General features: G+C 42.2%; 1 protein-coding gene and 1 long non-coding RNA gene across 6 annotated transcripts in view; one reads left to right on the top strand and one right to left on the bottom strand.

Annotated features, from left to right (window-relative positions):
- The window catches only part of LOC103674622, a 27639-nt gene extending 11026 nt beyond the window's left edge, over window positions 1–16613 (bottom strand). The window contains exons 1-3 of the long non-coding RNA XR_005838632.1: window positions 16474–16613; window positions 8902–9008; window positions 6229–6342 (exon numbers count right to left, since the gene is read on the bottom strand). This is a non-coding gene — a long non-coding RNA (uncharacterized LOC103674622). The remainder of the gene's footprint in view (window positions 1–6228; window positions 6343–8901; window positions 9009–16473) is intronic.
- The window catches only part of CBLL1 (Cbl proto-oncogene like 1), an 18637-nt gene continuing 9889 nt past the window's right edge, over window positions 16149–24896 (top strand). For 4 of the 5 annotated variants that reach the window (XM_008703523.2, XM_040644394.1, XM_008703524.2 and 1 more), the window contains exons 1-2: window positions 16149–16275; window positions 21414–21581. In XM_008703523.2, the coding sequence (XP_008701745.1) occupies window positions 16263–16275; window positions 21414–21581 (181 nt within the window). In that variant the 5' untranslated portion in view covers window positions 16149–16262. Of the gene's footprint in view, window positions 16276–16816; window positions 16942–21413; window positions 21582–24896 lie in introns of those variants that run through there. The other variant, XM_008703526.2, reaches the window with a different exon arrangement.

Below are 24896 nucleotides of genomic sequence, written 5' to 3' on the forward strand. Positions count from 1 at the left end.
CCTTCCTTCCTTCCTTCCTTCCTTCCTTCCTTCCTTCCTTCCTTCCTTCCCTGTGCACCTATGTTGTGATAGGCACAGAACTAGAAGCTGGGTGTATAGTATGTGGTAAACCAAACAGAACAGACACAACCTCTATTCTCATGGAACTTCGAGTCTAATAAACAGCTAAATATTCAGTAACTATATGACGACTATTTGAAGAGGCTTAAAGGCGACAAGTAGAGGGCAGACTGGGATAGAGGAAAACGGGGGTGGGAAGGCTGTGCACCCTCCCTGAGGAGGTAATATTTAAGGAAAGAATTAGCATGCACAGATCTGTAGGGAAACTGTCCAAGCAGAGGGAACGGCATAGGGAAGAGCCCAGAGGCGGGAACGATTTCAACAGAGAAGGGGGTTATCTGGAATTGAGAGATCAGCAGGCTGAGGTAGGGTCCTAAACACTCCAGAATCTGTACTAGAAAGGCACTGAAAGGCTTTCAACTGGGGGGTGGTCAGTTTTGTGTTTCTGGAATTTTTTTTTTTTTAAGATTTTATTTATTCATTTGACAGAGAGAGAGACAGCCAGCGAGAGAGGGAACACAAGCAGGGGGAGTGGGAGAGGAAGAAGCAGGCTCCCAGCGGAGCAGGGAGCCCAATATGGGGCTCAATCCCAGGACCCTGGGATTACGCCCTGGGCCGAAGGCAGACGCTTAACGACTGAGCCACTCAGGCGCCCCGTTCTGGAATTTTGACAGATACACAGACTTGTTGGTTTCTGCGTGCAGCTAGCTCTGAAGGAATACCTGAGGATCTGGTCACTTTGGTTGCCTACAGGCCAAGGAACGAGGTGGCTGGGGGACAGGGTGGGAGGCAGAAGTTTTACTATGGACCCTTAATTAAGTTCTGACCTTGGAGGTATCCTATATATCCCAAGACTGGAAGCAGGAACAGGAAGCGGCTGCTGCAGATGTCCAGGGCAAATCTGAGACATACTTCGGGAAACTCGGTGATCAGACTGTGAGAGTGAGGAAGGGGGAGGCATTAAGATAATCCCTGTTTCTGAATTCAGGATTGAGCAACTAAGTGGATAGTGATGATAAGTGAAATTGGGGAGAAGTGAAGAGGGACGGTTTTGGGGGCATGGACAGTTCCAGAATTTCTACTTAGGAGCGGCTTAGGGGTAGTCAGCTAGGTGGAAGTAGAGGCTGGAAGAGATGGGTCTTAAATATGCATTTGCATTGCATTTCTATCATCAGGATAGGTTCAGTTACACCGCAGTAACCGCAGATATACACACAACACGCACACACCTCAGAACTATAAAACAGCAAAAACCTCAGTGACTTATACAACAGTGTTTTTCTTTTTTCTTTTTCCTCGCTCCAAGTTAGCTACAAGGCTAAATGCCTCTCTGGGCAATTTTCCTGCACGTGATGGCTCGGCATTCCAGGCTGCTTTGATCTTAAGAATCTGCATCTCAACACATGATAACTTTGGGACAAAGAAAGGAGGGGAGGGAGACAGCAAAGAGAATTGTGCACCTGTTCCTCAATATTTCCAGGCAGATGCAATATGTGTAACTTCCCCTCACATTTCCGTGTCTGCAGTAACTGCCTTCACCAAGTCTAACTGCAAGGAGATGGATAAACATAATTCTCCCAAATGTCTAGGAAAGGAAGGAGGGCTGGAAGTATTGGTAAAGCTCCAGTGATGTCACTATGATACTTAAGTAAGAATGAAAAAACTTCCAAAGTGTGTATCAAACAATGGGGTACATTAAAAAGAAGAGGGCGCCTGGTTGGCTCAGTCAGTGGAGCGTGTGACTCTTGATGTCACGGTGGTTACGTCTGAGCCCCATGCTGGGTGTAGAGACTACTTAAAAAAAAAAGAATGGGGTACAGGTTATGAAGAGAGTTGAAATGTGGGCTATCAATGAGCACTCCTCTCTCCACCGTTAGTTTGTGTGTGTGTGTGTGTGTGTGTGTGTGTGTGCGCGCGCGCGTGCGCGTGTGCCTGGGGGGGCGCCCAAGAATCCCAATTTTGGATACATTAAATTCAAGAAGCCTCTAGACAAGTGGAGGTGTCAAATAAGCAGCTAAATGAGGAGGTCAGAGGACAGGGCTGGGCTAGAGATAGAATTTGGGAGATTAAAAAGTATATATCTACATTAGGGCCCGAAAGGGTGAAGTCTAGGCGAGTGGCCGATGGCCTGTGTGGTTGGGAATAAGATGGTCTAAGGAACATCAGAATTCAGAAACGGTTGTGGACAGAACCCTGCTGACAACCACAATCAAAAAGGGGTCTGAAAAGGAGACTGAGAAGGAACGATCACAGAAGAAGGGGAGAGTCCAGAGTGATGTTGTTACAACCAGGGGGAAGAGCTTTGAAAGATAGGTCTGTTTCTACTCTTGTCCAAGCAAACTCCCCCGCCTGTATGACAGATCCCGGCTCCTTCTGCCTCTCAATTCCTGTCTCTGCACTGAGTCAGATCTATCAGCACTTAACATGCTCTAGTGACGTCACTGTGTCTTTTACGGGGTGGAAGGGGCAGGGGGTCTCTGTGGGGTCTCTTTTACAAGAGGACTAATCTTACTATTCACGAGGGCTCTGTCCTCAGACCTGATCACCTCTCAAGGCCCCATCTCCTCATACCATTATCTTGGGGGTTAGGATTTCAACATATGAATTTGGGGGGAACATGAACATTCAGATCGTGGTAGTGCTTTAGGTCACATTGCCCTGCTCGGTTTCCCTCGAGTCACTTACAGTTCTACACTTGACCTTGGGCAAAAGGCCAAGAAGCGATACAACATTTACAATTCTAATTATCGTTTACTTGTATACTGGGGGTGTGACCCCATGACCCCACATAAAGCAGGCTACAAGAAGATATAAGGAAAGCTTAGTTGGTAGAGGAGATGAGGATTGGGGAGCATATGCCGTGGTTATTTCCTCTGAAAGTATCACATTTTCAGCAACTCTCAGATAGTGTGTTGACAGGAGAGTCGTGAACACTATGACGAAAACCTTGGGGCAGGCAGACTGAAATTCCGACTGCGAGGCAGGCAGGGAGGTGAGTCAAAGGTTGGCACCTTTATGAGGGCTTGCTGTCTCATCAGCCAAAGTCGTGGGGCTCACCATGCCCCTGACGTGGCCCCGGGACAGAGAACTCGATGCTATGACCTGGCTACAGCCTTGAGACAGGATCTCGTCCACCTCTACATTGCAGGGCCTAGAACCGTGCCAGCGAAATAGCAGGTGCTCAGTAATTACAGAATAATTTTACATAAGCTGATAGAAATAATTATATAACATACCTGACTTCATTACTTATACAATAAATAAAGTTGCAAATGTTGCCGACAGCTTATTTAGATTCGGGCTGAAAACCACCCAATGATTTGGACGTGAGCTTCACCGGTAACCTCAGTGGGAGTGTTTGCAGTCAGGTGTTGGTAAAATGGCCGGATTGCAAGGAGGGAAGAGCATGGGAAGCGAGGAGTGGGGCTGGGGAGACTGCTCTTTCCAGAAGCTGGCGGCAAAGGGAAGAAAGAACAAGACAGTGAACCTGAGATGCAAAATGAACAGTTTTGTTTTGCTTTAAAAGGTAGAGACTTCAACATTCTTTGTGTGTGTGGAGAACAGAGCCAGTAGAGAAAGAACCAAAGATGGAATGAGAAAGGAGAGCGGGTGGTATGTGGACAGGAGGAGATTGGGCACTCACAGAACCCGGAGTTCCCTCCCCCCCATACAAAGGAAGTAAGGCCAGGATGGGGTAGAGGTCAGGAAGCCGAAGGGGTGGGCCTGCCAATGGCCTTTATTTTCTTTCTAAGCATGAAGTGCAGAAACATCACTTCCCAAACTACTCTTTTCAATTTTTCCTCTTATCCAATTCTGTTCCCCGTTTGTTTACAGATCCTCTTTACTTCTGCCCTGTTGGGCTTTGTCTGTCACCCCCTCCCTGCTCTGGATCGGCCTGCAGCCTCTGGGCCTTCAGCTGGCTTATCGTGTGACCATGGCCAGTTGTCTGGGATTGTCCTGCTCTTTGATACCCAGATGGCAAAACCTTCCATCTTATGAAACTAGGAATTCCAGACTTTTATCTGATTTCCCTAAGTATTAGTGAGGATTCCCATGGAGTGTCGGCACATTTCACAAACCCTATCACCCTACTTCTGAAAGCCTGTTCCAATTGGTGTAATTATTCAGCCCAAAGATGGACACAAACCTCTCCCTTAATTCCCAAACATATAACTAAGATATCTGAAACAAGACTGTATGTGAAGGCTTGGAGACAACAAAGGGAATGACAAGAAAGAAAAGTAAAAAGTGTTGTAACCCAAATGCCCAGGCCATTCTGTTCTTGCTCTACCTTGAGATCATTTTCTCAGATGTCAGAAAAGCTTATCTAATTGCAAAAGCACTGTCGATATTCCTTATCACAAAGAAAAACTTGCTGAAAACCCTATTTGAACTCTTCTGCACTTCCAAGTTTGTCCCTACATCAACTGTCCGTTCCCCCCTCTGTCCTTCCAGAAGTTTCCTCCCACAGTGCAAGGAGATCTCTGGTCTTTAGCAGAGCCCTTTTGCAATCATACCCAGTTCAGCAGAACGAAAGCTGGAGGAACAGATGTCTACAAAAGCCCCAGTTGTTATTCAAGCATCACACCACCACTCTTGGAAACAGAACAGGAGGTTTTTCCCAAAGTTTCTGTGAATCCCCAGCATCCCAATCTCCTCGGGTCTGGGAAGCAAACCAGAACATGTCTGACTTGTAACTGTTTTAGACGATCGCTTTAGGATATTATGATGACTCAAAAGCTTAGTTTTGGGGCAAACTTGTATTGATATCTACGTATGCACAGTGCCTTATCACCACTGCAGTATTATTTCTGCCTCATCATGTAACCTCCAAACTTAAGAAGAAATACAGCGAATGTGGGAGATTTTATTTACCTGTGGCTGGTGCCACCTGGTGGACATCGTCTCCTAAAGCGCTTGCTGTCTAGGGTTTTTATCTACCCTGCAAAGGCAGTGATGGAGATGAAGGTGGCTGAAACTCAGGAAGTTACTGTTACGCTGTGTTACATGTGATGCTGATCTATTTAAATTCGTTGGCTAATTTAATCTCCAAAACAATACTGAGCGGTGGGAATCACTATCCCCATTGTGCAAAACAGGCACACTGAGACAAGGAAAGCTGGAGAGTTGTCTCTCAGGAAGTAAATGGCAGGGCAACAATTCTAGAGTCCAAGCCCTTTAGCTACCCAGCCAAACGACTGAGTAAATTCTGTTAATGAAAGAACTCAGTACAATGTGCTTATATATTGGAAGGTGTGGTTTAGCAGCTAGGGGTGGCCGAAGACGACTTCTGTACGAACAGGTTCCGAGGAAGCAGCTCAGTTGTCCCCTGAGGCATTAAGAAGGGGCCAAAGAAACGTCCTGCCCTGGACACTGGGCAGACAAGGTTCATTCCTCTGTGTCCTAAAGTCCTCTGGTGTCCACAATGCAGGCGGGCCAGGCCTGCACATTTCATTGTCTTTCTTTGTGAGAGATAAGCAAATACTCACAGTAAGTGGGATCGCTGAAGACGATTACTCTCCCTCTGCACACATCCAGTTAGAAAGCTCAGACTCTTTTCTGGCAATCTGGAGTCTTTATTCCTGACAAAGGGAGAGTGTATCCCTCTCCAGCGTCTCTGTGAGAAGTTCAATGCACAAGAGGGCCTTTTTTTTTTCCTGTGGAGTAGACCCTGGGTGCTGTCAGGGCTTTTCTATGTAACTCGGGAAAATTAAGTCATTCCCAGATGTCTTAGTCAGCTGGGACTGCCGTAACAAAACACCACAGACGGAGTGGCTTACACAGCAGAAATGTGTTTCCTCACAGTTCTGGAAGCTGCAAGTCCGAGGTCTGGGTGCCAGGGAGGTCAGGTTCTGGCGAGAGCTCTCTTTCTGGCTCATGGAGCCTTTCCTGGGTGCATGTACGAGACGAGAAAGCAAGTTCTCTGGCATCTAAGGGTACTAATCCTATCACAAGGGTCCTACCCTCAGGATGTCAATCTAATCCTTACTGCCTTTTAGGGGCCCCACCTCCAAACATCATCACATTGGAGGATAGGACTTTCAATATATGAATTTGGGGAGGGCACAGATATTCAGTCCATAACATTCGGCCACTGGACGACCCAAATTCACTTCTTTATCGCATGCAAAGCACATTCATTCCATGCCAGCGACTCTGCAGTCTTACCTCATTCCATCAACTCGGAAGTCTAAAGCCCAAAGTCTCAGCTAGGTATCATCTAGATCAGGTGCGGGTGAGATAGGCTCCATCCTGAGGTAAAATTCCTCTCTGGCTGTGAACCTGTGAAACCAGACAAGTTATGTGTTTTCAACATACAGCGGTGAGACAGGCATAGGATAGACAAGGCCATTTCTAAAGGGAGAAACAGGAAAGAAGGAAGGGGTGATGGGTTCCAAGCAAGTCCAGAACTTAGCAAGGTAAATTCCATTAGCTTTTGAGGTCGGACAATAAACCGCTTTGGTTCACTGCTCTGTCCTCCAGGCCCACTGAGGTGGCGGTGTCACCTCACCCCCATGTGGTAGAGCAGCCCTGCCCCTGTGGCTCTCTGTGGGGGCGCCGTGTTTGCAGCTCTGCCGAGCAGTCCTGCTCTTGGAAACCGAAGTGGAGGCAGCCTCACCGGTGTACTTGGGGCCTGTGGTGGGAGTGGCAGCCTTGCTGATCTCTGAAATCACCTGTGCAGTCCTTTTTCCCTTTTCCTGAAGGATCGCGTACACACCCACGGCCCAATAGCTCCATGGTCTCATCCTGTAGGATCCAAGGCGTCCAACAGCCTCTCGTCTTCTCTGTCCCCTTCAGTTCACACCCGCAGTGACTCTGTTGGTACAATCCCACCTCTACGTCTGGCTTCTGTTGGGATGGCTGATGAAGTCTGCAAGTTGCTGCCCCCGTGATCTCTGTCGGATACTGCTGAGCCCCACCTTTGGTGTGTTCTCTTCAAAACAAGCGTTCTCATTTTATGCAACATGGATAGGCTGAGACTTTCTCAAATCTTCACATTCTGGTTCCTTCTTGCTTCATTCTTTCTTCATCTCTCTCATTTTGCCTTTCACTATGAGCAGTCAGGAGGCACTAAGCTGCTCTTCTCTTAGTTGCTTGGAAATCTAAGCTAAGTATCCAATGTCGTCACTTGCAAGTTCTACCTTCCACGAAACACTAAAACACAATCTAGCCAAACTGTCACCTTACAATAAGGATCGCCTTTCCTCCAGTAAACCTACTCCTCTGATAACGTGTGCATATGTCTGCGACCTCACCAGAATCACCCTTAATGTCCATATGCCTCGTGTGCACCTCAAAGTTCTCCCAAACCTACTTCCACATATTTGGGTATTGGATATAGCAGCACCCACTTCCTGATAACAAAATCTGTATGAGTCAGCTCGGGCTGCCATAACAGAATACGGTAGACTGGGTGCTTACACAGCAGAAATGTATTTCCTCACCATCCTGGAAGCTAGCGGTCTGAGAACAGGGTGTCAGGCTCTGGTGAGAGCTCCCTTCTGGCTTTCTTCTCACTGTGTGCTCACATGGCAGTACACCACTGCCTAGATTCATGAATCGCCGTATTTGCCTTCCCCACGTGTCTGTATGCCTATCTAGCTATCGACTTGTTGTTCGAAGTATCTCGTGGACATCAAGATCTTCTACCCCTGTCAGCATGCCTCTCCTAACCAAAATATCATTATTACTTTAAGAAAATAGTTCCCTCATATTATCACCTTTTAGCCAATTCATACTGACCTTTCTGCAATATCTTTATAGTTGTTTCCCTCTGAGTTTGGATCAAATGAAACTTTAAGCATTTCATTTAGTTGGTATAGCTCTTCAGTCTTATTAATGGAGAAAAGTCCTCCTACACATTTCCCCCCCATGACATTGACTTTTTGAAGAGGCAATGTGATAACGATATTGTGACCATATTAACTCTTTGAGATACACAAAAATGTTTACCGATGAAATGGGGGAAATGCCGTTACAAAAATACAATGCGTAATTAACTGGCCTCAGGTTTATTTTTATTTTTTAAAGATTTTATTTATTTATTCGACAGAGATAGAGACAGCCAGCGAGAGAGGGAACACAAGCAGGGGGAGTGGGAGAGGAAGAAGCAGGCTCATAGTGGAAGAGCCTGATGTGGGGCTCGATCCCATAAGGCCGGGATCACGCCCTGAGCCGAAGGCAGACGCCCAACCGCTGTGCCACCCAGGCGCCCCTGGCCTCAGGTTTAATTTAACTTCTTACCTGAGTGGAATGAGAAAGCTTATCTGTTGTAGAGATTAACATATTGTTACATGGTAATAGTATTAGAAAACACTATATGTTCACAATTCTAGAACTCTGCCTAAATTTACCATAATTTAAAACTGATGTTCATTGATGGTTCAGCTCATCAAAATATGTGGGTGAAAATTTTTAAAAATCCAACTAAAAAAAAATCCTCAAACAGTACAGAAAAATATAAAGTTGCAAGAATCACTCAAAATCAGTCTATCCATAAATAACTATTATTAATACTAGGTAAACAGCATATGCAGCTATTTATACATCTATTTGGAGAGATAGGCAGCAATACTTTTATAAAAATAATCTGGTACTCTTGGGGCACCCGGGTGGCTCCCTAGGTTAAGTGTTGGCCTTTAGCTCAGGTCATGATCCCGGGGTCCTGGGACCAAGCCCCACATTGGGCTCCCTGCTCAGCGGGGAATCTGCTTCTCCCTCTCCCTCTGCTGTTCCCCCCAACTTGTGCTCTCTCTCTCTATCAAATAAATAAATACTAAAAAATAATAATATGGTACTCTATATTCGATGCAAGGCCTGTGTGCCCATTTGTTGCCCTACCTCTGCTCCATCAGTATTGCTCGGGTTTTGATCCCAACAAGCTGCATATCCCAGGCTCCTGTGTTGGCTGATATCCGGCTGGTCATTAATGGAAGACTGTTGGGACACTAGAGGGCACAAGAAAGGGAGAGGGGAGTGGTATGTTCTTGACAACAGTTCTGTTTTTCTGCCCCACCCCCACCAGATTCAGCTGCTTTTTCCCTTTGTCCCTTCAGCCTATGGGCTCAGTGGCTTCTGGCTCTTACATTAATCACCGGGTTATCTCATTGGTCATATCTGGCTTCTCAGCTTTTCCATTACCTGTATAATCAATTCCTTGCACCAAATTCCCCTCACTGAAAATACCTGAAGCAGTTTCTGGTTAGATCCTGACTGCTCTATGATAGATGCTATTTTTAATGAAAATATTCTACTTTCAATGACTTTTACTTGAATTTAATTCAACAAAAGGACATGAAGTAGAAAACTTTTCCTTTAACACGAGGGGTGTTATGCTCCAAAAGCTCTTTCTAGGTTAAGAAAAGAAATTATGAAAACCTCTCAGAAGTTGGAATTGTTACGCTTAATATTTTTAACTGCTTTTCAATTTTAGAAGTAAAAGCAGACAATTCATGAAAAACGAGTACTCACATGCTTTCTGCGACCTCTTCACAATTGTTTAGTTATGTTTATTTTGTTCAGGTTTATAACATTCACATTCTAGAAAACACCATTTCCACAGTTACCCAGTACTAGTAAAGTTACATATTTAAACCAGCTCTATTTCACTAGAAAGCAAGTTTCACACAGCCAATGCGGGTTACTTGCTTTGTTCACAGATATATTCAAGCAACAAGAAGAGTGTATGGCACAAATAAACACTGGTTGAATACATTATTTCCCAAAATTATTCACTTTCTTAAGTTTTAAATTAGAATTTCCCTGCTAATGGGCTGGATTACATTGCTGTATATGTAGATATGTATAAACACACTCTTACACATAGTTTTTTTCTCACTCAAAGAGAAGCTCAGCCATGTAGAGCTGTTCGAGTTTCTTTGGGTCTGAAGACCTGGGCTACTGTCTTCAGGCATCATATGTTCTCTGCTTATTTTATTGCACGAACTCTGAATGTTGGTGTGATGAACTGTCATGAATTCTTTACAATCCTAGTGGTCGGTGCCCTCCTACCATAATTATTTTATGTTGGAAGCTTTTGTTTAGTTGTTTGCCACATTTGTGGGCAGAAGTTTTAAATGCGTCTTTCTATTTTCCCAGGGCCATGTTATTTTTGATGATATTCTTCAGTAAGCCAACAAATATTTTGTGAGCCCCTTCCGCTACATAGCGTGTATTATACGAATATAAATGGCCAATGGACCCTGTCCTCAAGGGGCTGGTCCTGTAGGGTAGGTAAAACAAACCGGCTGATAGAATGTGAAGTAGAGAGTCAGGCCTTACGAGAAACGCAGCACCTGGATGTTTTGAAGAGACAGTAATTACCAAGAGGAATGAAGGAAATGAACACTTATAGAAGGCCTGGTATTGGCAAGTAATAAGGAGCCTTCATAGATGTCACCTCCTTTCATCTTCAGAATAATTCTGCAAGAAAAAATGATCATTATCCTAATTTCCCTGATACAGATATTAAGCTTCAGTAACTGTCCAAAATAACACAGGGAGAGATGAGATTGGAACGCAACTCTCCTGATTCCAAAGCTCATTGTCTTTCTCTACTATATATATTACCTGTTGCTAGAATGAATCAGAGAAGGCTTGATGGAAAGAGTGGCCCATGAGCAAGTGCCTTGATGGGTAGGTAGGTTTAAGGTAGGAGGGAGAATTCCAAATCTAAGCCCAGCATTTTCCTCAACTGAGGTATAAGTGGGTGTTCAATCTACTGCCAAAAAATTGTTTTTGTTCATTTGGAGACCCAGTTCTGAGGAGGTAGCTATTACCAATTACAGGAAAGAAACTTCTAGTAGCCTTGCTGTTGAGTTTCCTGGCATTCTTTGGTCTTAGATATCTATCTTCTTCCTCATCACCCCTTTTGCACAGCCACACAAGAATTAAGTCCTCCTGGTGTTAAGATTTATCCTTCCTCTCAGACATTTCTAGAATAGTATAAATTCTTCAAAACACCCATGGGGGATATAAAGCAGTGGTTTTCAAACTTAAGTTCCAACTCATTAGTGAGTCATAACCAGCAATTCGTTTTAAAGGGACAGAGAGAAAAGAAACAGCAGAGGGAATTGCGTAAAGGGTAAACATAGTTTTATGACACATGTGTGATCTGTATGTGGGTTTGTGTTATGTACTGGGCTATGATGTAAAAAATATATATATTTTTAAAGATTTTATTTATTTATTCGACAGGATAGAGACAGCCAGCGAGAGAGGGAACACAAGCAGGGGGAGTGGGAGAGGAAGAAGCAGGCTCATAGTGGAGGAGCCTGATGTGGGGCTCGGTCCCAGAACGCCGGGATCACGCCCTGAGCCGAAGGCAGACGCTTAACCGCTGTGCCACCCAGGCGCCCCTAAAATATATTTCTGATAATGATAGACATTTTTTTAAGCAGTAATAGGGCCTATTTACAAACCATGTATACCAGGGAAGCGTGAAAGCCCTTTCTAACTGGCATGAAGTAGCAGCTGGGCTTAGGGTCAGGGAGCCCTTGGATGAAGGCTTTCTCAGGTCTAGGGAACAATATCACTGGCTGCTTGCTAACAAACATGGCGTAGCTATCAAGCAGTGTAATATCCTACGAATTCTTTCAAGAGTGAGCTTAGTAGAAATGTTGAGAGAAAAAACTAGGCAATTATCTCTTAGCAGAGGCTCTGGAGCGAGGAGTAGGCCTATCCAGCTCAACGATTACCCAGTGCAAAGTCTGCCTTCTCAGAAGAGTAGAGAGGCTGCAGGACCTCTCTAGAAGTCCTCCCATCCAATTGGTTATGTATATTTCCAGGACTCAAAGGATGACAGTGGGGGAATGCCTTCAATCAGCAATATTCAGTCCTTCGAGTCTTTACTTTCTTCTTATTCCCTGAAATTGTCTCTTGCCCAGTTTTTGACAGTGTTTGGAAAGCTGGCTGCCATACTTGATAAGGCTTGGCTGTGGTAATGTGTTAGGGCTCAGTTTCAAGAGCTGGTAGGGAGAGGAGGAAACTGGGACTGTGTGGGGCTAGAGTTAAGGCTGGCTACTAACCCAGTTTGAGGGGCAGATCTCTCAACTGATTCCAATACAGAGAAGTCAGAATCTTAGCTAAACATCAGTTTCGCTTTCTGTGTCAGTATGCTAATGGGTTCAAATCAGCCCTACTGACCCTATCTTCAAAACCTATCTCCAATCCATTTTTTATAGGTAATAATAAAATCATAGCTAACATTTAATATTCATTTAAAGATGTGCCAGCTGCTATCCTAAGTATTATCTCATTTAATCCTAACTATCTCCTTAAGAAGCAATGACAATAGGGGCCCCTGGGTGGCTCAGTTGTTAAGCATCTGCCTTTGGCCTAGGGTGCGATCCCAGAGTCCTGGGATCAAGTTCCACATCAGGCTCCTCTGCTGGGAGCCTGCTTCTTCCTCTCCCACTCCCCCTGCTTGTGTTCCCTCTCTCGCTGGCTGTCTCTATCTCTGTCAAAAAAATAAATAAAACCTTAAAAAAAAAAAGAAGCAATGACAATATTAATTACCCTGGTTATAAGAACTACCCTTTTATGAGGGCTTACTGTGTGCCAGAGGGTACTAAACACTTTAGATTGATAAAAACATTTAATTCTCACAACTCCAAAGACAGGTACTATTGTTATCCCCATTCTACAAAGGAAGGGAGTCAGCCACAAAGATTAGGTCATCTGCCTAAAGTCTCACAGCTGGGAAATGACAGCACTGGGCTTGGAACCCCCAGTCTTTAACTCTCAAGTTCATCTACCTAATCACTATATTCTACTGCCTTTCCCATCTACTTCTACTTAAACTTTTTTCCTTACAGATATATTTGAGAGAATGTGTGCGTGTGCACACCAGGGGGAAGAGCAGAGAGTGAGGGAGAGAGAATCCCAAGCGGACTCCGCGCTAAGCACAGAGCTGGACACAGGGCTTGATCTCGTGACCTGAGCTGAAACCAAGAGTTTGATACTTAACCGACTGAGCCAGGTGCCCCTACTTATCAAACTTTTTAATATATAGTGGACACTATTCTGATCAGTTCTTCTCCTACTAACAGTTTATTCATACTAACTAACTAGCATTTGGACCTCACAGCGATTTCTGGCTTCCTGGTCAACTGTTCTCTGTTTTTTAAAAAGATTTTATTTGTAAGTAATCTCTACACCCAACATGGGTCTCAAATTTAATAACCCCAAGCTTAAGAGTTGCTCACTCCACCAACCGAGCCAGCCAGGCGCCCCGGTCAACTGTTCTTCTCTTATAGGTAATAGTATTGATTCCCTTCCCCCGCCCCCGAACTGAAGTTCTGCTCATTTAAAAAAAATATATCTTGCTGAACTATGTTGTTTATATGATTAATATATCATGCTAGGTTTTGTTTATGTACTTTTTTTGTAATTAAAAAAATTTTTTACGTGAATGCCACGCCATATGTGGGACTTGAACTCATGACCTTGAGATCAAGAGTCACATGCTCCACCAACTGAGCTAGCCAGGTACCCCTATGTGCTCTTTCTTAACTATTACTCTAGAATCCTACTTTTCAAGGTTCTGTTCAATCATACCCTATTTTTCAGTATTCCCAAACATGGACCAACAGTACAAGCCAAACAAGCTCTCTGATACCCACCCTATTTTTCTCTTAGTGTAAACAGTGCTACGTGAATGGAAGGTTATTAAAACATTAGCTTATAATTCATGGGCCAGCAGATGGTCTGTCAGTAAGATGAAAATATGCACCTCAGTTCTTTAGATCACCCATTACTATGATGTTTTGTTTTTATAAACCTTAGGACAGCATCAAGCTATAAAATAAATATGAATGTCGACTTTTTGTTGTTTTAAATCATGCTGCTAATTTTATTTTATTTTTCCATTTTATAAAAGTTGTTTAAATATAATATCAATAATAATCGATTATTACATAGAAAGCATGTAGAGCATACTAAGAATGTCAACTTTTAATAAATTGTGATTATAGCACAGAGGTCACCAACAATGGATACCAGAGGGCAGTAATCAAATAAAAGTCTATGTACAATTTCACTTATCAGTTTAGGTAAAGAGATTAATTTGTCACACTGGTACCGCCCTGATAAAGTGAGGCAACTACAACTAAAGGGGAAATGAATACAGAGCACAGATGCTACAAGCAGTGCATGAAAGCAACAGATGTCAAACAAATAATTCAACAAATGTTCGTCTAACATTTTATCAACAGGAAATCTAAAATAAGTGAGTGCTCCCTCAGTAAATTTTCATAATTTTATGCACCGTAAAATGCTGACACAACTTCTGATTTACAGACTAAATTATGTAAAATATAGTCTGAAGGCTCTTTTTTATTCTAATTCTTTAAATATGAGCATCAGCAGAGGCTAATGATACCATTATGAACCTGGATTTGCATTAGTCTGAAGTATGGTTGAGAGGTAAATAGGAGGAGAGGGAAAAAAAATTAAAAAGAGCACTTCCTAGGTGAAAACTACCTCCTTCTGTACCTCAAATGGGTGAAAAATGCCTGATCACATTAGCAGTGTATTTACAGAGCTGGGAAGGTATGGTTAAACTTCCTCCAACCTCCAAAACAAAAAATAAATCCAGCAATTGAAAGCACCTTGGAAACCACTTGTTGACACAGAAATGTACATTTCAACAAAAGCAGGGGTAACTCTGATTCACAACTATCCTTAGTTGTAACTGTACCTAAACACTTGCTTATAAGGCTTCAGATATAGCGGGGAAGTCTTTTTAAAGACCCCAGTAAAACATTCACCAGATACCACAGAACACTTAACAGTTCTGATCTTTATGACTCAAAGCTGTTACTGCATAACTATACATACAACATACCGCTGAACACCCTTTATCCAGAATTCAGTACCGCGAAAACATTTCTATTAGGAGGGCAATAAAATAATCATCTTCTATTGATCCAGGAACTCTGGCACTGAAAGCGTGAACAACCCAAGGTAATGATGTCGTCACCAAGGGACGACAGGAATAGAACCCAAATCCCTCGGCTCCCAAGCTCGTGTTTTCTCCTAATTGTGCTCCTTTCTACTCATGCGAAAGCACCAAGTGTAAAGGGTTGGAGAAGGGAGTGGACAAATGAGCCAAGTCGGCGAGGTGGAGACCGCACTGAAAAGTCCCCAGGAACCACTCTGTGGCACTTTCCTTTGTTTTGGCTGAGGACGATGAAGGCAGCCGCAACCACAACCCCCGGGGACCAAGAACTGGAACTAGGTACTGCTTGTTGCGCTAACTCTCTCTTCCTCATTTTAGGCCTTTCCTTTTCACCGTCTCCCTTCCGGGCAGCCCCGCCGCTCTCGCCGCCTCCCTGCGCGTGCATCCCCGGCTCGGGCTCAGCTCCGCACTTTCCTGCCGGTGTCCCCCGCCGGAGGGTCAGCTGCTGGTCCCCTGCACCCTTAGGCGGCCAGGGCGCTCCCAGCTCTAAAAAACAAGTGCTAGTCAAGCGTTCTGTGTTTCAACTGCTAGAAACTTAAGCGATGGGAAAAGGGGTATATACCAAGTCGGCTCTGCATGCGTCTGCAGAGCTCGTCAGGACAAAGCAAAATTTAGACAATAAGCACAGAGCCTTTCTCTTCTCTCCCAGCTCAGCCATCCCCTGGGCAACCTCCCACTGGAGGACGCCTTCCGGAGCGCGCGTGTTTACACTTTCCCTGCACCGGGTGGAGGAGACAGCCGCTCGCGCACTCCGGGGGATTCCAAACCGTTACTCCGCCCGCCGAGTTGGGGCCAGCCCAACGTACGAGCCTGCGCAATGGGCCTGGCCGGCTCCGGAGCCCCCGCGCACTACAGGTCCCAGAAGTCAACGCTCCGCGGAGGCGGGCAGCCGCCTTACCTGCCGCGAGCTTATTCCTCCGGCTGCTACTGCTCTCCCCCTCCCCCGTTCCTGTGAGTCTCCTTTCCATAGTTAAAGGCTACTCTCTCGGAGCACGTGAGAAGGCTTAGCAACCTCGACCTGGAAGCTCTTCGCGTAACCTCTTTGTCACTCTCTCCTCGAAGTATGCCTAACTCCCTCACCGGAGTTGGGTAGTGGATAAGAGACAAGGAAACCTGGGGAGGCCAAAGCCGCGGCAACTTGGCCGCACTTCCGCCTCCCGGGCTCCGGAAGGTAGAGCGCACGCGCTCCCTGCGACTCCGGCGCGGTTGACTTCCGCTCCCACTGTGCCCTGCGAGCCGAATCATGGATCACACTGGTAAGGAGGCGGAGGCAGTGGGGGTCCCGGTTCCATGCCCCCTTGGCCGGCCTGGGACTGGCTGCCCAGCGGACAGAGAGGGGATACGCTCGCCCTACAGCACTGGGGTGTGGCGGTGAGAAAGAAATCTCACAGACCCCTCCCCGTGCCCCGCAAGGGCCTGCTGCCTCCCGGCCTACCGTCCGGTGTGGTACCTACAGCCTCGGTGCCGGCAACAGCCGCTTCTCTGGTTCTGTTGAGCTCCCAGCCCCGACGGTGGGCGGCGCGGGCCTCGTGGGGACGAGAGAGCGCTGGCTCCTTTTTTTCTCATCCCTGGTGCTCTGCTCTGCGTGTTGGGGACTGGCGGGTAGATTCCAGTCTCAGAGTCGGGGAAGCCTCATTACGCTGGGAGTCGATGCGCGGGAGTGGGTTGGAGACTTCCTGCTGTCTCAGTCTGCCTTGGGCGGGTGCTGCGGTGGTCACTGCTGGTCGTTATTGTCTCTCCGGTCCTTCATGGACTAGAGGTGGGAGAAGGGAGTCGGATATGGTTTTCGGAATCATACTCTCAGCGGCTTTTCTGCCTGAGCCCAAAGCATGCCCCGCGCTTCGGCCGTGGTCCTTATTCATCATTTGGGGGCGTTTACAAAGGAGAGCTTAAATTCAAGATATTCTCATCTCTTTCACCAAGTAAGAATGACTCCGCTCTTCGTTATGTGGTGTTTGGCTTTTTCTTTTTTGTGGTTTTTGGATATTGAATGAGTGCACTTGGAGTTAGTGTTCCGTACAGTTCTATCAGCCATATATCCTAAGTAGGAAAAAAGGATATTCCTTATATCAAGTATTGGTTAGGATGTTCTCAGTCATCAAATACCTACTTAATTTTGTACGTATAGACATAAAAATATATCTCTCTGTATAGAATTTAGTGAGTGCTTGTCAGCATAATATATGCTAGATACCTGTATGCCTGGAGACGGAATGATGGAATTGTAAACAAGACGGACTGAGTCCCTGACCCCATGGAGATTACATTCTGTTGCGGAAGACACGATAGAAAAGTGTTTTTTGAAAAACCTAAACATTAGAGATCATGATGATAAGTGCTTTGAAAAAAAGAAAGTGTCTGTGGGAAAGACTAATAGGAAGCTTCTGAGAGAGTGGTCAGGGAGGGTCTTTCTGTAAAGGTAGTGTTTATAAGCTGAGATCTGATGGATGAGAAGAATCCATCCATGGAATTAGTCAGGAAGAAAGCATTTCTAGCAAATAGACTTGGAGGAGGGAAAATTTAGAGGTCAGTCAGCTGCAGCTTAGGAAGAAGAAAAGAGCCCTAAGAGATTGAAAAAGAAGGCAGGAGTCAGATCCTACAAGACTTTGAAGGCCTTGATTCTATTTTAAGTGAAGTGTGAAACCATTGAACAGGAGTACAGGAGGAACATAATTTCTTTTAAAAATACAGTAGGTTGTCCATGGAAGAGAGGGAGGGAAGAATAATAGAAAATAGTTTAGACGGCAATTGCAGTAGACAAGAAGAGAGGCTCAGCTTAGTGAAGTTGGCTTGGTTTAGGGAAAAGGGGAGTGTGCAGATTCAATATTTTGGTGGTAGAACTCAAATAGGAGCTTTGTGAGAGAAAGGAGGGATGCCTAGGTTTCTGGTTTGAGCAGCTAGGTAGTGCCCGTGATTAAGTTGGGGAAAACTTGGGAGGAAAACAGACTTTTTTTTTTTTTTAAGTGGTAAAGGTGAGACCTGGGAACTTGGGAACAAGATTTTGGACTCATAAGTATGAACTGTGCACTGGGACATATAAGGGGAGATGTCAGGTAGGTGATCAGAGGAAAGATCTGGGTTGAAAAATACAAATTTGAGACTTAGGACCATATAGCTAATATTTAAAGGAATGAGGATGGATGAGCTCACTCAATGAAGGAGAAAACAGGGGAGAAGAGGGTGGAGAACCAGGCTGTAAGGAACTCTAGTATTTGGAAATTTTGTAGAATTGAAACTCCGGGACCTTGGCGTTAGAGTAGCAAACATACAGCTCTAGCAAAACACTTCTCATTAGAGCCTATTACTAGAATTGGGGGTCAAGCCCCTTCCACAGTTTAGAGGATGTTATGTTAGGAAGTTTTAGTGTGGCTGGGTGTGTCTCGGAGTATTTTTATTATCCTAGTTCTCTAACTATGTTGCCTAAGAAAGGAAAGAGTCATCCTGACATGAAAATATTCACAAATGAGCTGACCACTTAAAAAATTAGTTCCTACTCAGATATCACTGCTACTCCTTTTCTATTCTTTTTTTTTTTTTTTAAAGTAAGCTCTACACCCAACTGTGGGGCTCGAACTTACAGCCCCCCTAGGTCCCTAGGTCAAGAGTCGCATGTTTTTCTAGTCAGGCGCATCTTTTTCTATTCTTTTAATTTCATTATAAGTCATTGTCCTTGCTTCATACCAGGAAATGGGATCACATGCTGTATATTGATTGTGATTATAAACCTTGCAAAAGATTCAAGTTTTCATGGAATTTATAAACATGAATTTGGTAACTATTTGAAGCGCAAATAAAATCACTGGCAAGTGAGGAAATGCCAGTTGATTGAAGACATTATGATTAGGTAGGCATCTTAAAAGAAAGAATTTAATGTCAAAGGATTAAGAGAGGCTCTTGGGGAAATTGATGGAATCCTTGAATATTATACCCAAACATGACTGAATTCATGATCATGCTGAAAAGTCAAACATAATGAAGACTATCTTGTAGTGTTTAAAAGAATTTTGCCAGGAAAAACTATTCCAAGAAATTCCGATTAACACTTGATTCATTTTTTCTTCGTTCTAAGAATCAGCACTTAGTTGTAACTGAAATCTAAATTTTGTAAAATATTTCTTGGTTCCTTTAATTCAGGGTAAAATTCTAAATGAATATATTTTTAAAAAACTATAATATAAAAGTGTTATTCCTTTTAAAAGTGGATTCACCTTAAATGGCCTCAAAAGTTAAAGAGGTGCCTGGCTGGCTCAGCCGGTAGAGCATGTGACTCAATCTTGGGGTTGTAAATTCAAGCCTCACATTGGATGTAGAGATTACTTAAAAGGAGAATTTTTAAAAAATAAAAAATAAAAATAAATGGCCAATTATAGCTTTAGTTCTCGTTTTCTGTGTAACATCGAAGGACTTTTTTGGTTATGGGCTTAATATATTTGTAGTTGGCATATTAAAAAAAAGATTGTACTGTATTTTCTGATTTTTAATTAAAAAGAAAAGAAAAGACAAACCCAGTCACTCTTAAATGCTGTACTTTGTTTATGGGCTTGCCATCTGTGAGGTAGGTGGCAAGGTGTTAACAGGCAGTGGACTTCCTAAAAGTTGTGGTAGATTAAGCAAGCAACTGTTGTGACATGTGTTCAGGGTGGTGGGAAAAGGATTTACAGTAATGAAGTGTTGGTATTTTGGTCATTCCCCTAGGTAAAACTGTTTAACCCTGATATCTGAAGGACAACATTGAACTGTTAAATCTGTCTACATAATATGCTTTTTTTAGTTTATTGAAAAATCAGGAATACCTTTTGAGCAAGAAAAAGAAATTGATTCACGCCTGTCCTTTGGCTATTATATTGCTTGTAGGTACTTTTACATAAATAACTAGAATGTAAGCAGATGAAATATATTCAACTTGTTAATACATTTTGTGAAGTGTTGAAAGTTGACCAGGTTGGGTTTATCCTAACTTAAGTTTTTAGCTAACCATGTAATCCCTTCCCATGAATTTTTTCTTTGAGGGTTAGCTATTGTAAAAGTAACAGTAGAAAGTAGACTGAAAGATAGTTAAATTAATGATTAAGGACCTATTTTGAATTTTGTTCTAACTACTGTTCAGAAAGAGGGGCATCTGGCTGGCTCTGTCAGAAGAGCATGTGACTCTTCATCTCAAGGTCGTGAGTTCGAGCCCCATGTAGGGTATAGAGATTACTTAGATAAATAAAACTTAAATAAATATTGTTCAGAAAGAGTGCAAATTGATTGAATTTAACATGTGTTTGTGATCCGAGTAGCTTGGAGGTCATTAGTACTTCCAAATTTGGCTTTATTGAATATAGTGTGAACAGTGTGCCTATCAATCTTGATTGTACTATCTCCTGCGGGGCCAGTTCAATAATTTGTCACATTTAAAACATTACTATTTTTAAAAATTATTTTATTTGCATTTCCTATTTTAGGGCATTTCCCTTTGTGTCTTTAGTAGGTAAAGGTGATTATTTTTGTATTAGAATATTTTGTCATAGACTTGAAAAAAAGGGAGTCTATTAACCTTCAGATGGAGTCAGTTCTATGAAATAATGCTTTTATCACCCATGAGAAATGAGTTAATTTATTTCATAGCTAATAACAAGCAGGGACTTAGAAAGTGTCCCTTGTTTAGCTCCAGTTTAATCACAGAAATCTTGCATCCTCCTAACTCTAATTTTCCATTAAGATGCTGCTTAGAATAACACACTCGCATTATATATCTAGAAAAGTTATAGCACAAATACATTATCGCATGTTTCTGCTCTTAATTGGTATAATTTTTGCTATTCTGGAACACTTTTGAGAAAAACCGTTTTACGCTTATGGAAATAATCACCTTCCTTAAAACTAACTTCATTTTCAAATGCAGTATTTATTTAATTTTGCCATTGTCAGTGTTAGTTTTGTGTTTTGTTTTATTGATTGTCCTAATGTAGATTCACTTCACTGACTTAACAAGTGTTTTGTGTGCTTGGTGGAGAATAGGGATGGTTTTCCTTCTTTTCCTCCTTCTTCCTCTTCCTCTTTCTTTTAAAAAAATCTCTTCTAGTTAAAGATGGAAGTTCTTTTTATGAAGGGTTTTATGTTTTCTGTAAATTCTTCTGGAATCATGAAAATTTTTATTGTCTACTTTAGGGAGAGGTTCTATAACTTTTGTCAACTTTTTAAAGGGTTCTGTGTCTCAAAAAGCATTGCTTTAAGGTTTTATCCAGTACAGAGAAAATCAGTGTTTAAACTTCATAGCGTAATATTTGAAATCGGAGCCCAGATATTTAGCCCTTGATAATGTTGGGTATGTGACTTTAGTACCTGTGGCAGAATAATCTTCAAAAAAAGGAAAACTAAAAGAAATTACAACTTTTTTCTTCCGACATAGATAATGAGTTACAAGGCACTAATAGTTCTGGATCATTGGGTGGTCTTGATGTTAGAAGACGAATTCCTATAAAGCTCATCTCCAAACAAGGGAACAAAGCCAAAACTGCACCTCGAACTCCAAGGACTATAAACAGGATGCCTGCAAAGGCTCCACCTGGTGATGAAGGTAATTTGTTTAAACTGACAAGTCCAAAAGTCTTTCTTTTGTGTCTCATTCCACCAAATTATCCATGTGGTCTTATTTATTTATTTACTTAAGATCTTTTTGTATCTTACTGTCTTCATTTTTTAGTCTTTTTGTTTGACTTCTCGTTTTGGCATGTACTTTTTCTCTTCCTTTATAATATTTTTGGCTTTTTCTTTTGTTATTGAAAGTAACACTGCCTGTTGTTAAAAAAAAAAAAAACCTAGATAATATTGCAGAGAGCATAATATTAAAAGTAAAATTTGTTCCTCTACCTTGACAATACTTCACCAAAATAATTTTTTATAGTAACGTTTTAATGTATAACTGCCCTTTTTGCATGTAAGATGCATTTGAAATTTTGCTGTTTATCAGTATGTACAGATGTACTCATTTAAGAAAACAGGTTTAGATTTTTTTATGGATATGCCATAATTTAATAATTTTTCTAATTTTTTTGCTGTTAAAAACAATGTTGTAGTAAATATTTTTGTACATACAGCTTAGCATGTATACTTGGTGTCGAATTTAAACTTTGCATGATTTGGGTATTTTTTTACTTAGAATTTAATGGATATTGTCAAATAGCTCTTCAAAAAAATATATCAGTTTATATTCCCACACACCACTGTTGGGACTATTGACCTTTTAAAATTTTTGTTTTGATATACATTTCTTTAATTATGAGTGGGGTTGTGTATATATCTTTTCATAGTATTGGTCATTTCTTTTGCCTAGGATCTACCTGTTCATATCCTTTAACCATTTTTTTTCTGTTTTGTTGTCTTTCTCTTGATTTTCTATGAGTTCTTTACAAATTATTGTACAAATCGGCTCTTTGTGTTATGTTGTGTATATTCACCATTTATCTTTTGCATTTTATATATACAATTTTTATTGTAGAGAAGTTTGAAGATTCTGTGTAGTCAGCTACTAATCCAGTCTTTTCTGTTATGACTTCTGGGTTTTATAAAATTCTTAGAAAGGCCTTTCCCCTGTTTCATGAGCATAGCATAGTTTTCCCATCTTACTTTAGTACAGGGTCAGCAGACTATGGCCTGTGGACCAAATCCAGCCCAGTTTTTATAAAGTCTTACTGGAGCACAGCCATACCCATTCATTTAAGTACTATTCATGGCTGCTTTCACACTGTAATGGCAAAATTGAATAATTACAAGAGGCCAGCACAGCTGAAAATATTCACTTATCTAGTCTTTTACAGGAAAAGTTAGCTGGCATTGGAACATTTATGCACATATATTTCATTATTAAAAAAATAAAGTGGAGTTTGGCTCTGTTTATTTTTTCTCTAAAACAGCTAGCTATTTGTCCCACCTCTTGAATGATCTGTCTTTTCTGTGCCGAATAGGAATCCCATCATTATCATACATTAAAGGTCTAAACAATTTATGTCTGTTTCTAGATTTTCTGTTCTGTTCCAGCAATGTGTCTGTATTTCTTTTTGGAATTAAAATGTTTTAATTATACCTCATATTATGGTTCCTTTTATTATAGGGTATCTCTCCCCATCTGAACAAGCGCATTTGAAGTCAAATGTTATAAATCGTAATGGTAGCAACTTAGGGGTGCTGCACTGTCCATAATGTAGGGTGCCCTCTCTTTGGTCTTTTGGTTTCATTTAATAATTTCTAAAAACTACACAGTAATATGCAAATAAATTCTTGTTGTAATAATCCGAACAAGGCAAAAAAGCTAAAAACCCCCTTCTAGCCTTTTCCTCTCAGATATCCCTTCATTCCCTCTCCTCTCCCCAAGCCCACATCCTTTTCTAGAGGGAACTGCTGTTACATTCTCTCTCTTAATAGAGCAAACTGAGGCTGAAGATAATTTTCGAATACTTTAGATTCACTTATTTGGGGTAAAAAAATAATAAGTGATTGGTGTTTTTCCTAGGCACTGATCAAAAATAGGGAGTTTTGGGTGCTGATATAGTTATATGAATATATATAATATGTAGTTTAAGGATAGGAGTACAGGTTGAACTCTGAAAAATGATTATGTGCTCCTCATTTCCTTGTGTATTATTTTGTGCAATAATTTTCTGCATTTTAAATAAATAAGAGAAATTGATTTTCCTTATTTTGAGTTTTAGATGATAGCAGCTTTTATAAGGTGTAAATGAGCCATATAAGAGTCTGTGGTTACTCATTTGTAACTTTATAAGAACACTCTTTGAACTCTACTTGTATTGGAGATAATTAGCAGTGTACTGAAGTGTGTATATCAGCTTCGAAAAATTCTTGCATCATCGTATTTGTGTGCATGTCCATGTGCCTACCAATACACAGGTGCTGTAATTTAGCCATGTGGGTGAAGTTAAAACTTCTGTGCCTGGGCTACTCTGTTTACCAGTTCTAGGGCGAAAAGAGACACGAGAAGCCTGGCATTTTGGAGGTATAGGTGTGTCTTCTCAGCTTTACTTTAGGTAATCGGATTCTACCTAGAATTACCATCAGACTATCCATTGGTTTTCTGTTCTTTTGTGTAAGATGAGGAGATTACGATCGGAGTCAGAGAAATTGAGCCTGTTTGATCTTCATGGCTTTATTGGTATATGCAGTGTGGAGGAGGATACTTGTGAACAGATATGATATGGCTTCTGCTGTTTGGTTGATAAACCAGGGAGAGGTTTTAACTGAAAGAATGAAGTATGAATATGTTTCTAAAATCGGGCTCAGTTTTAAGACTGGAGAGGATACCTAATTTACTAAGTTGTAAAAAGAAAACCTGCAGAATTCTTTGTTTCCATTGTATACTTTTGGCAATAAAATCAGCCCCTTGCAGCATGGTACCACTTTTGTAGGAAGATTAGAATAAGTGGTGATCAGTATCTTAAAAGTTGGTGCAACAAGTGTGATGATGGTAATTAGTGAAGTTTTATACTAGAGATAGTCTGATAAGTTAATAAGAGCACTTGGGGCGCCTGGGTGGCACAGCGGTTAAGCGTCTGCCCTCGGCTCAGGGCGTGATCCCGGCGTTATGGGATCGAGCCCCACATCGGGCTCCTCCGCTATGAGCCTGCTTCTTCCTCTCCATTCCCCCTGCTTGTGTTCCCTCTCTCGCTGGCTGTCTCTCTGTCAAATAAATAAATAAAATCTTTAAAAAAAAAAAAAAATAAGAGCACTTGAATGGGAGTGAAGAGTTCTGAGGTCTGTTCCTGACTCTACCACTAAAGTGTTGAGTTATTATGGGTCTCCATACTACAGTATGTCTCAATTGTGAATAAGAGAGTTGGACTAGATAGTCACCAAGATAATTTCTGGCTGATATTTTAAA

Source organism: Ursus maritimus, unplaced genomic scaffold (assembly GCF_017311325.1).
Source record: "Ursus maritimus isolate PB19 unplaced genomic scaffold, ASM1731132v1 scaffold_3, whole genome shotgun sequence".
NCBI lineage: Eukaryota > Metazoa > Chordata > Mammalia > Carnivora > Ursidae > Ursus > Ursus maritimus.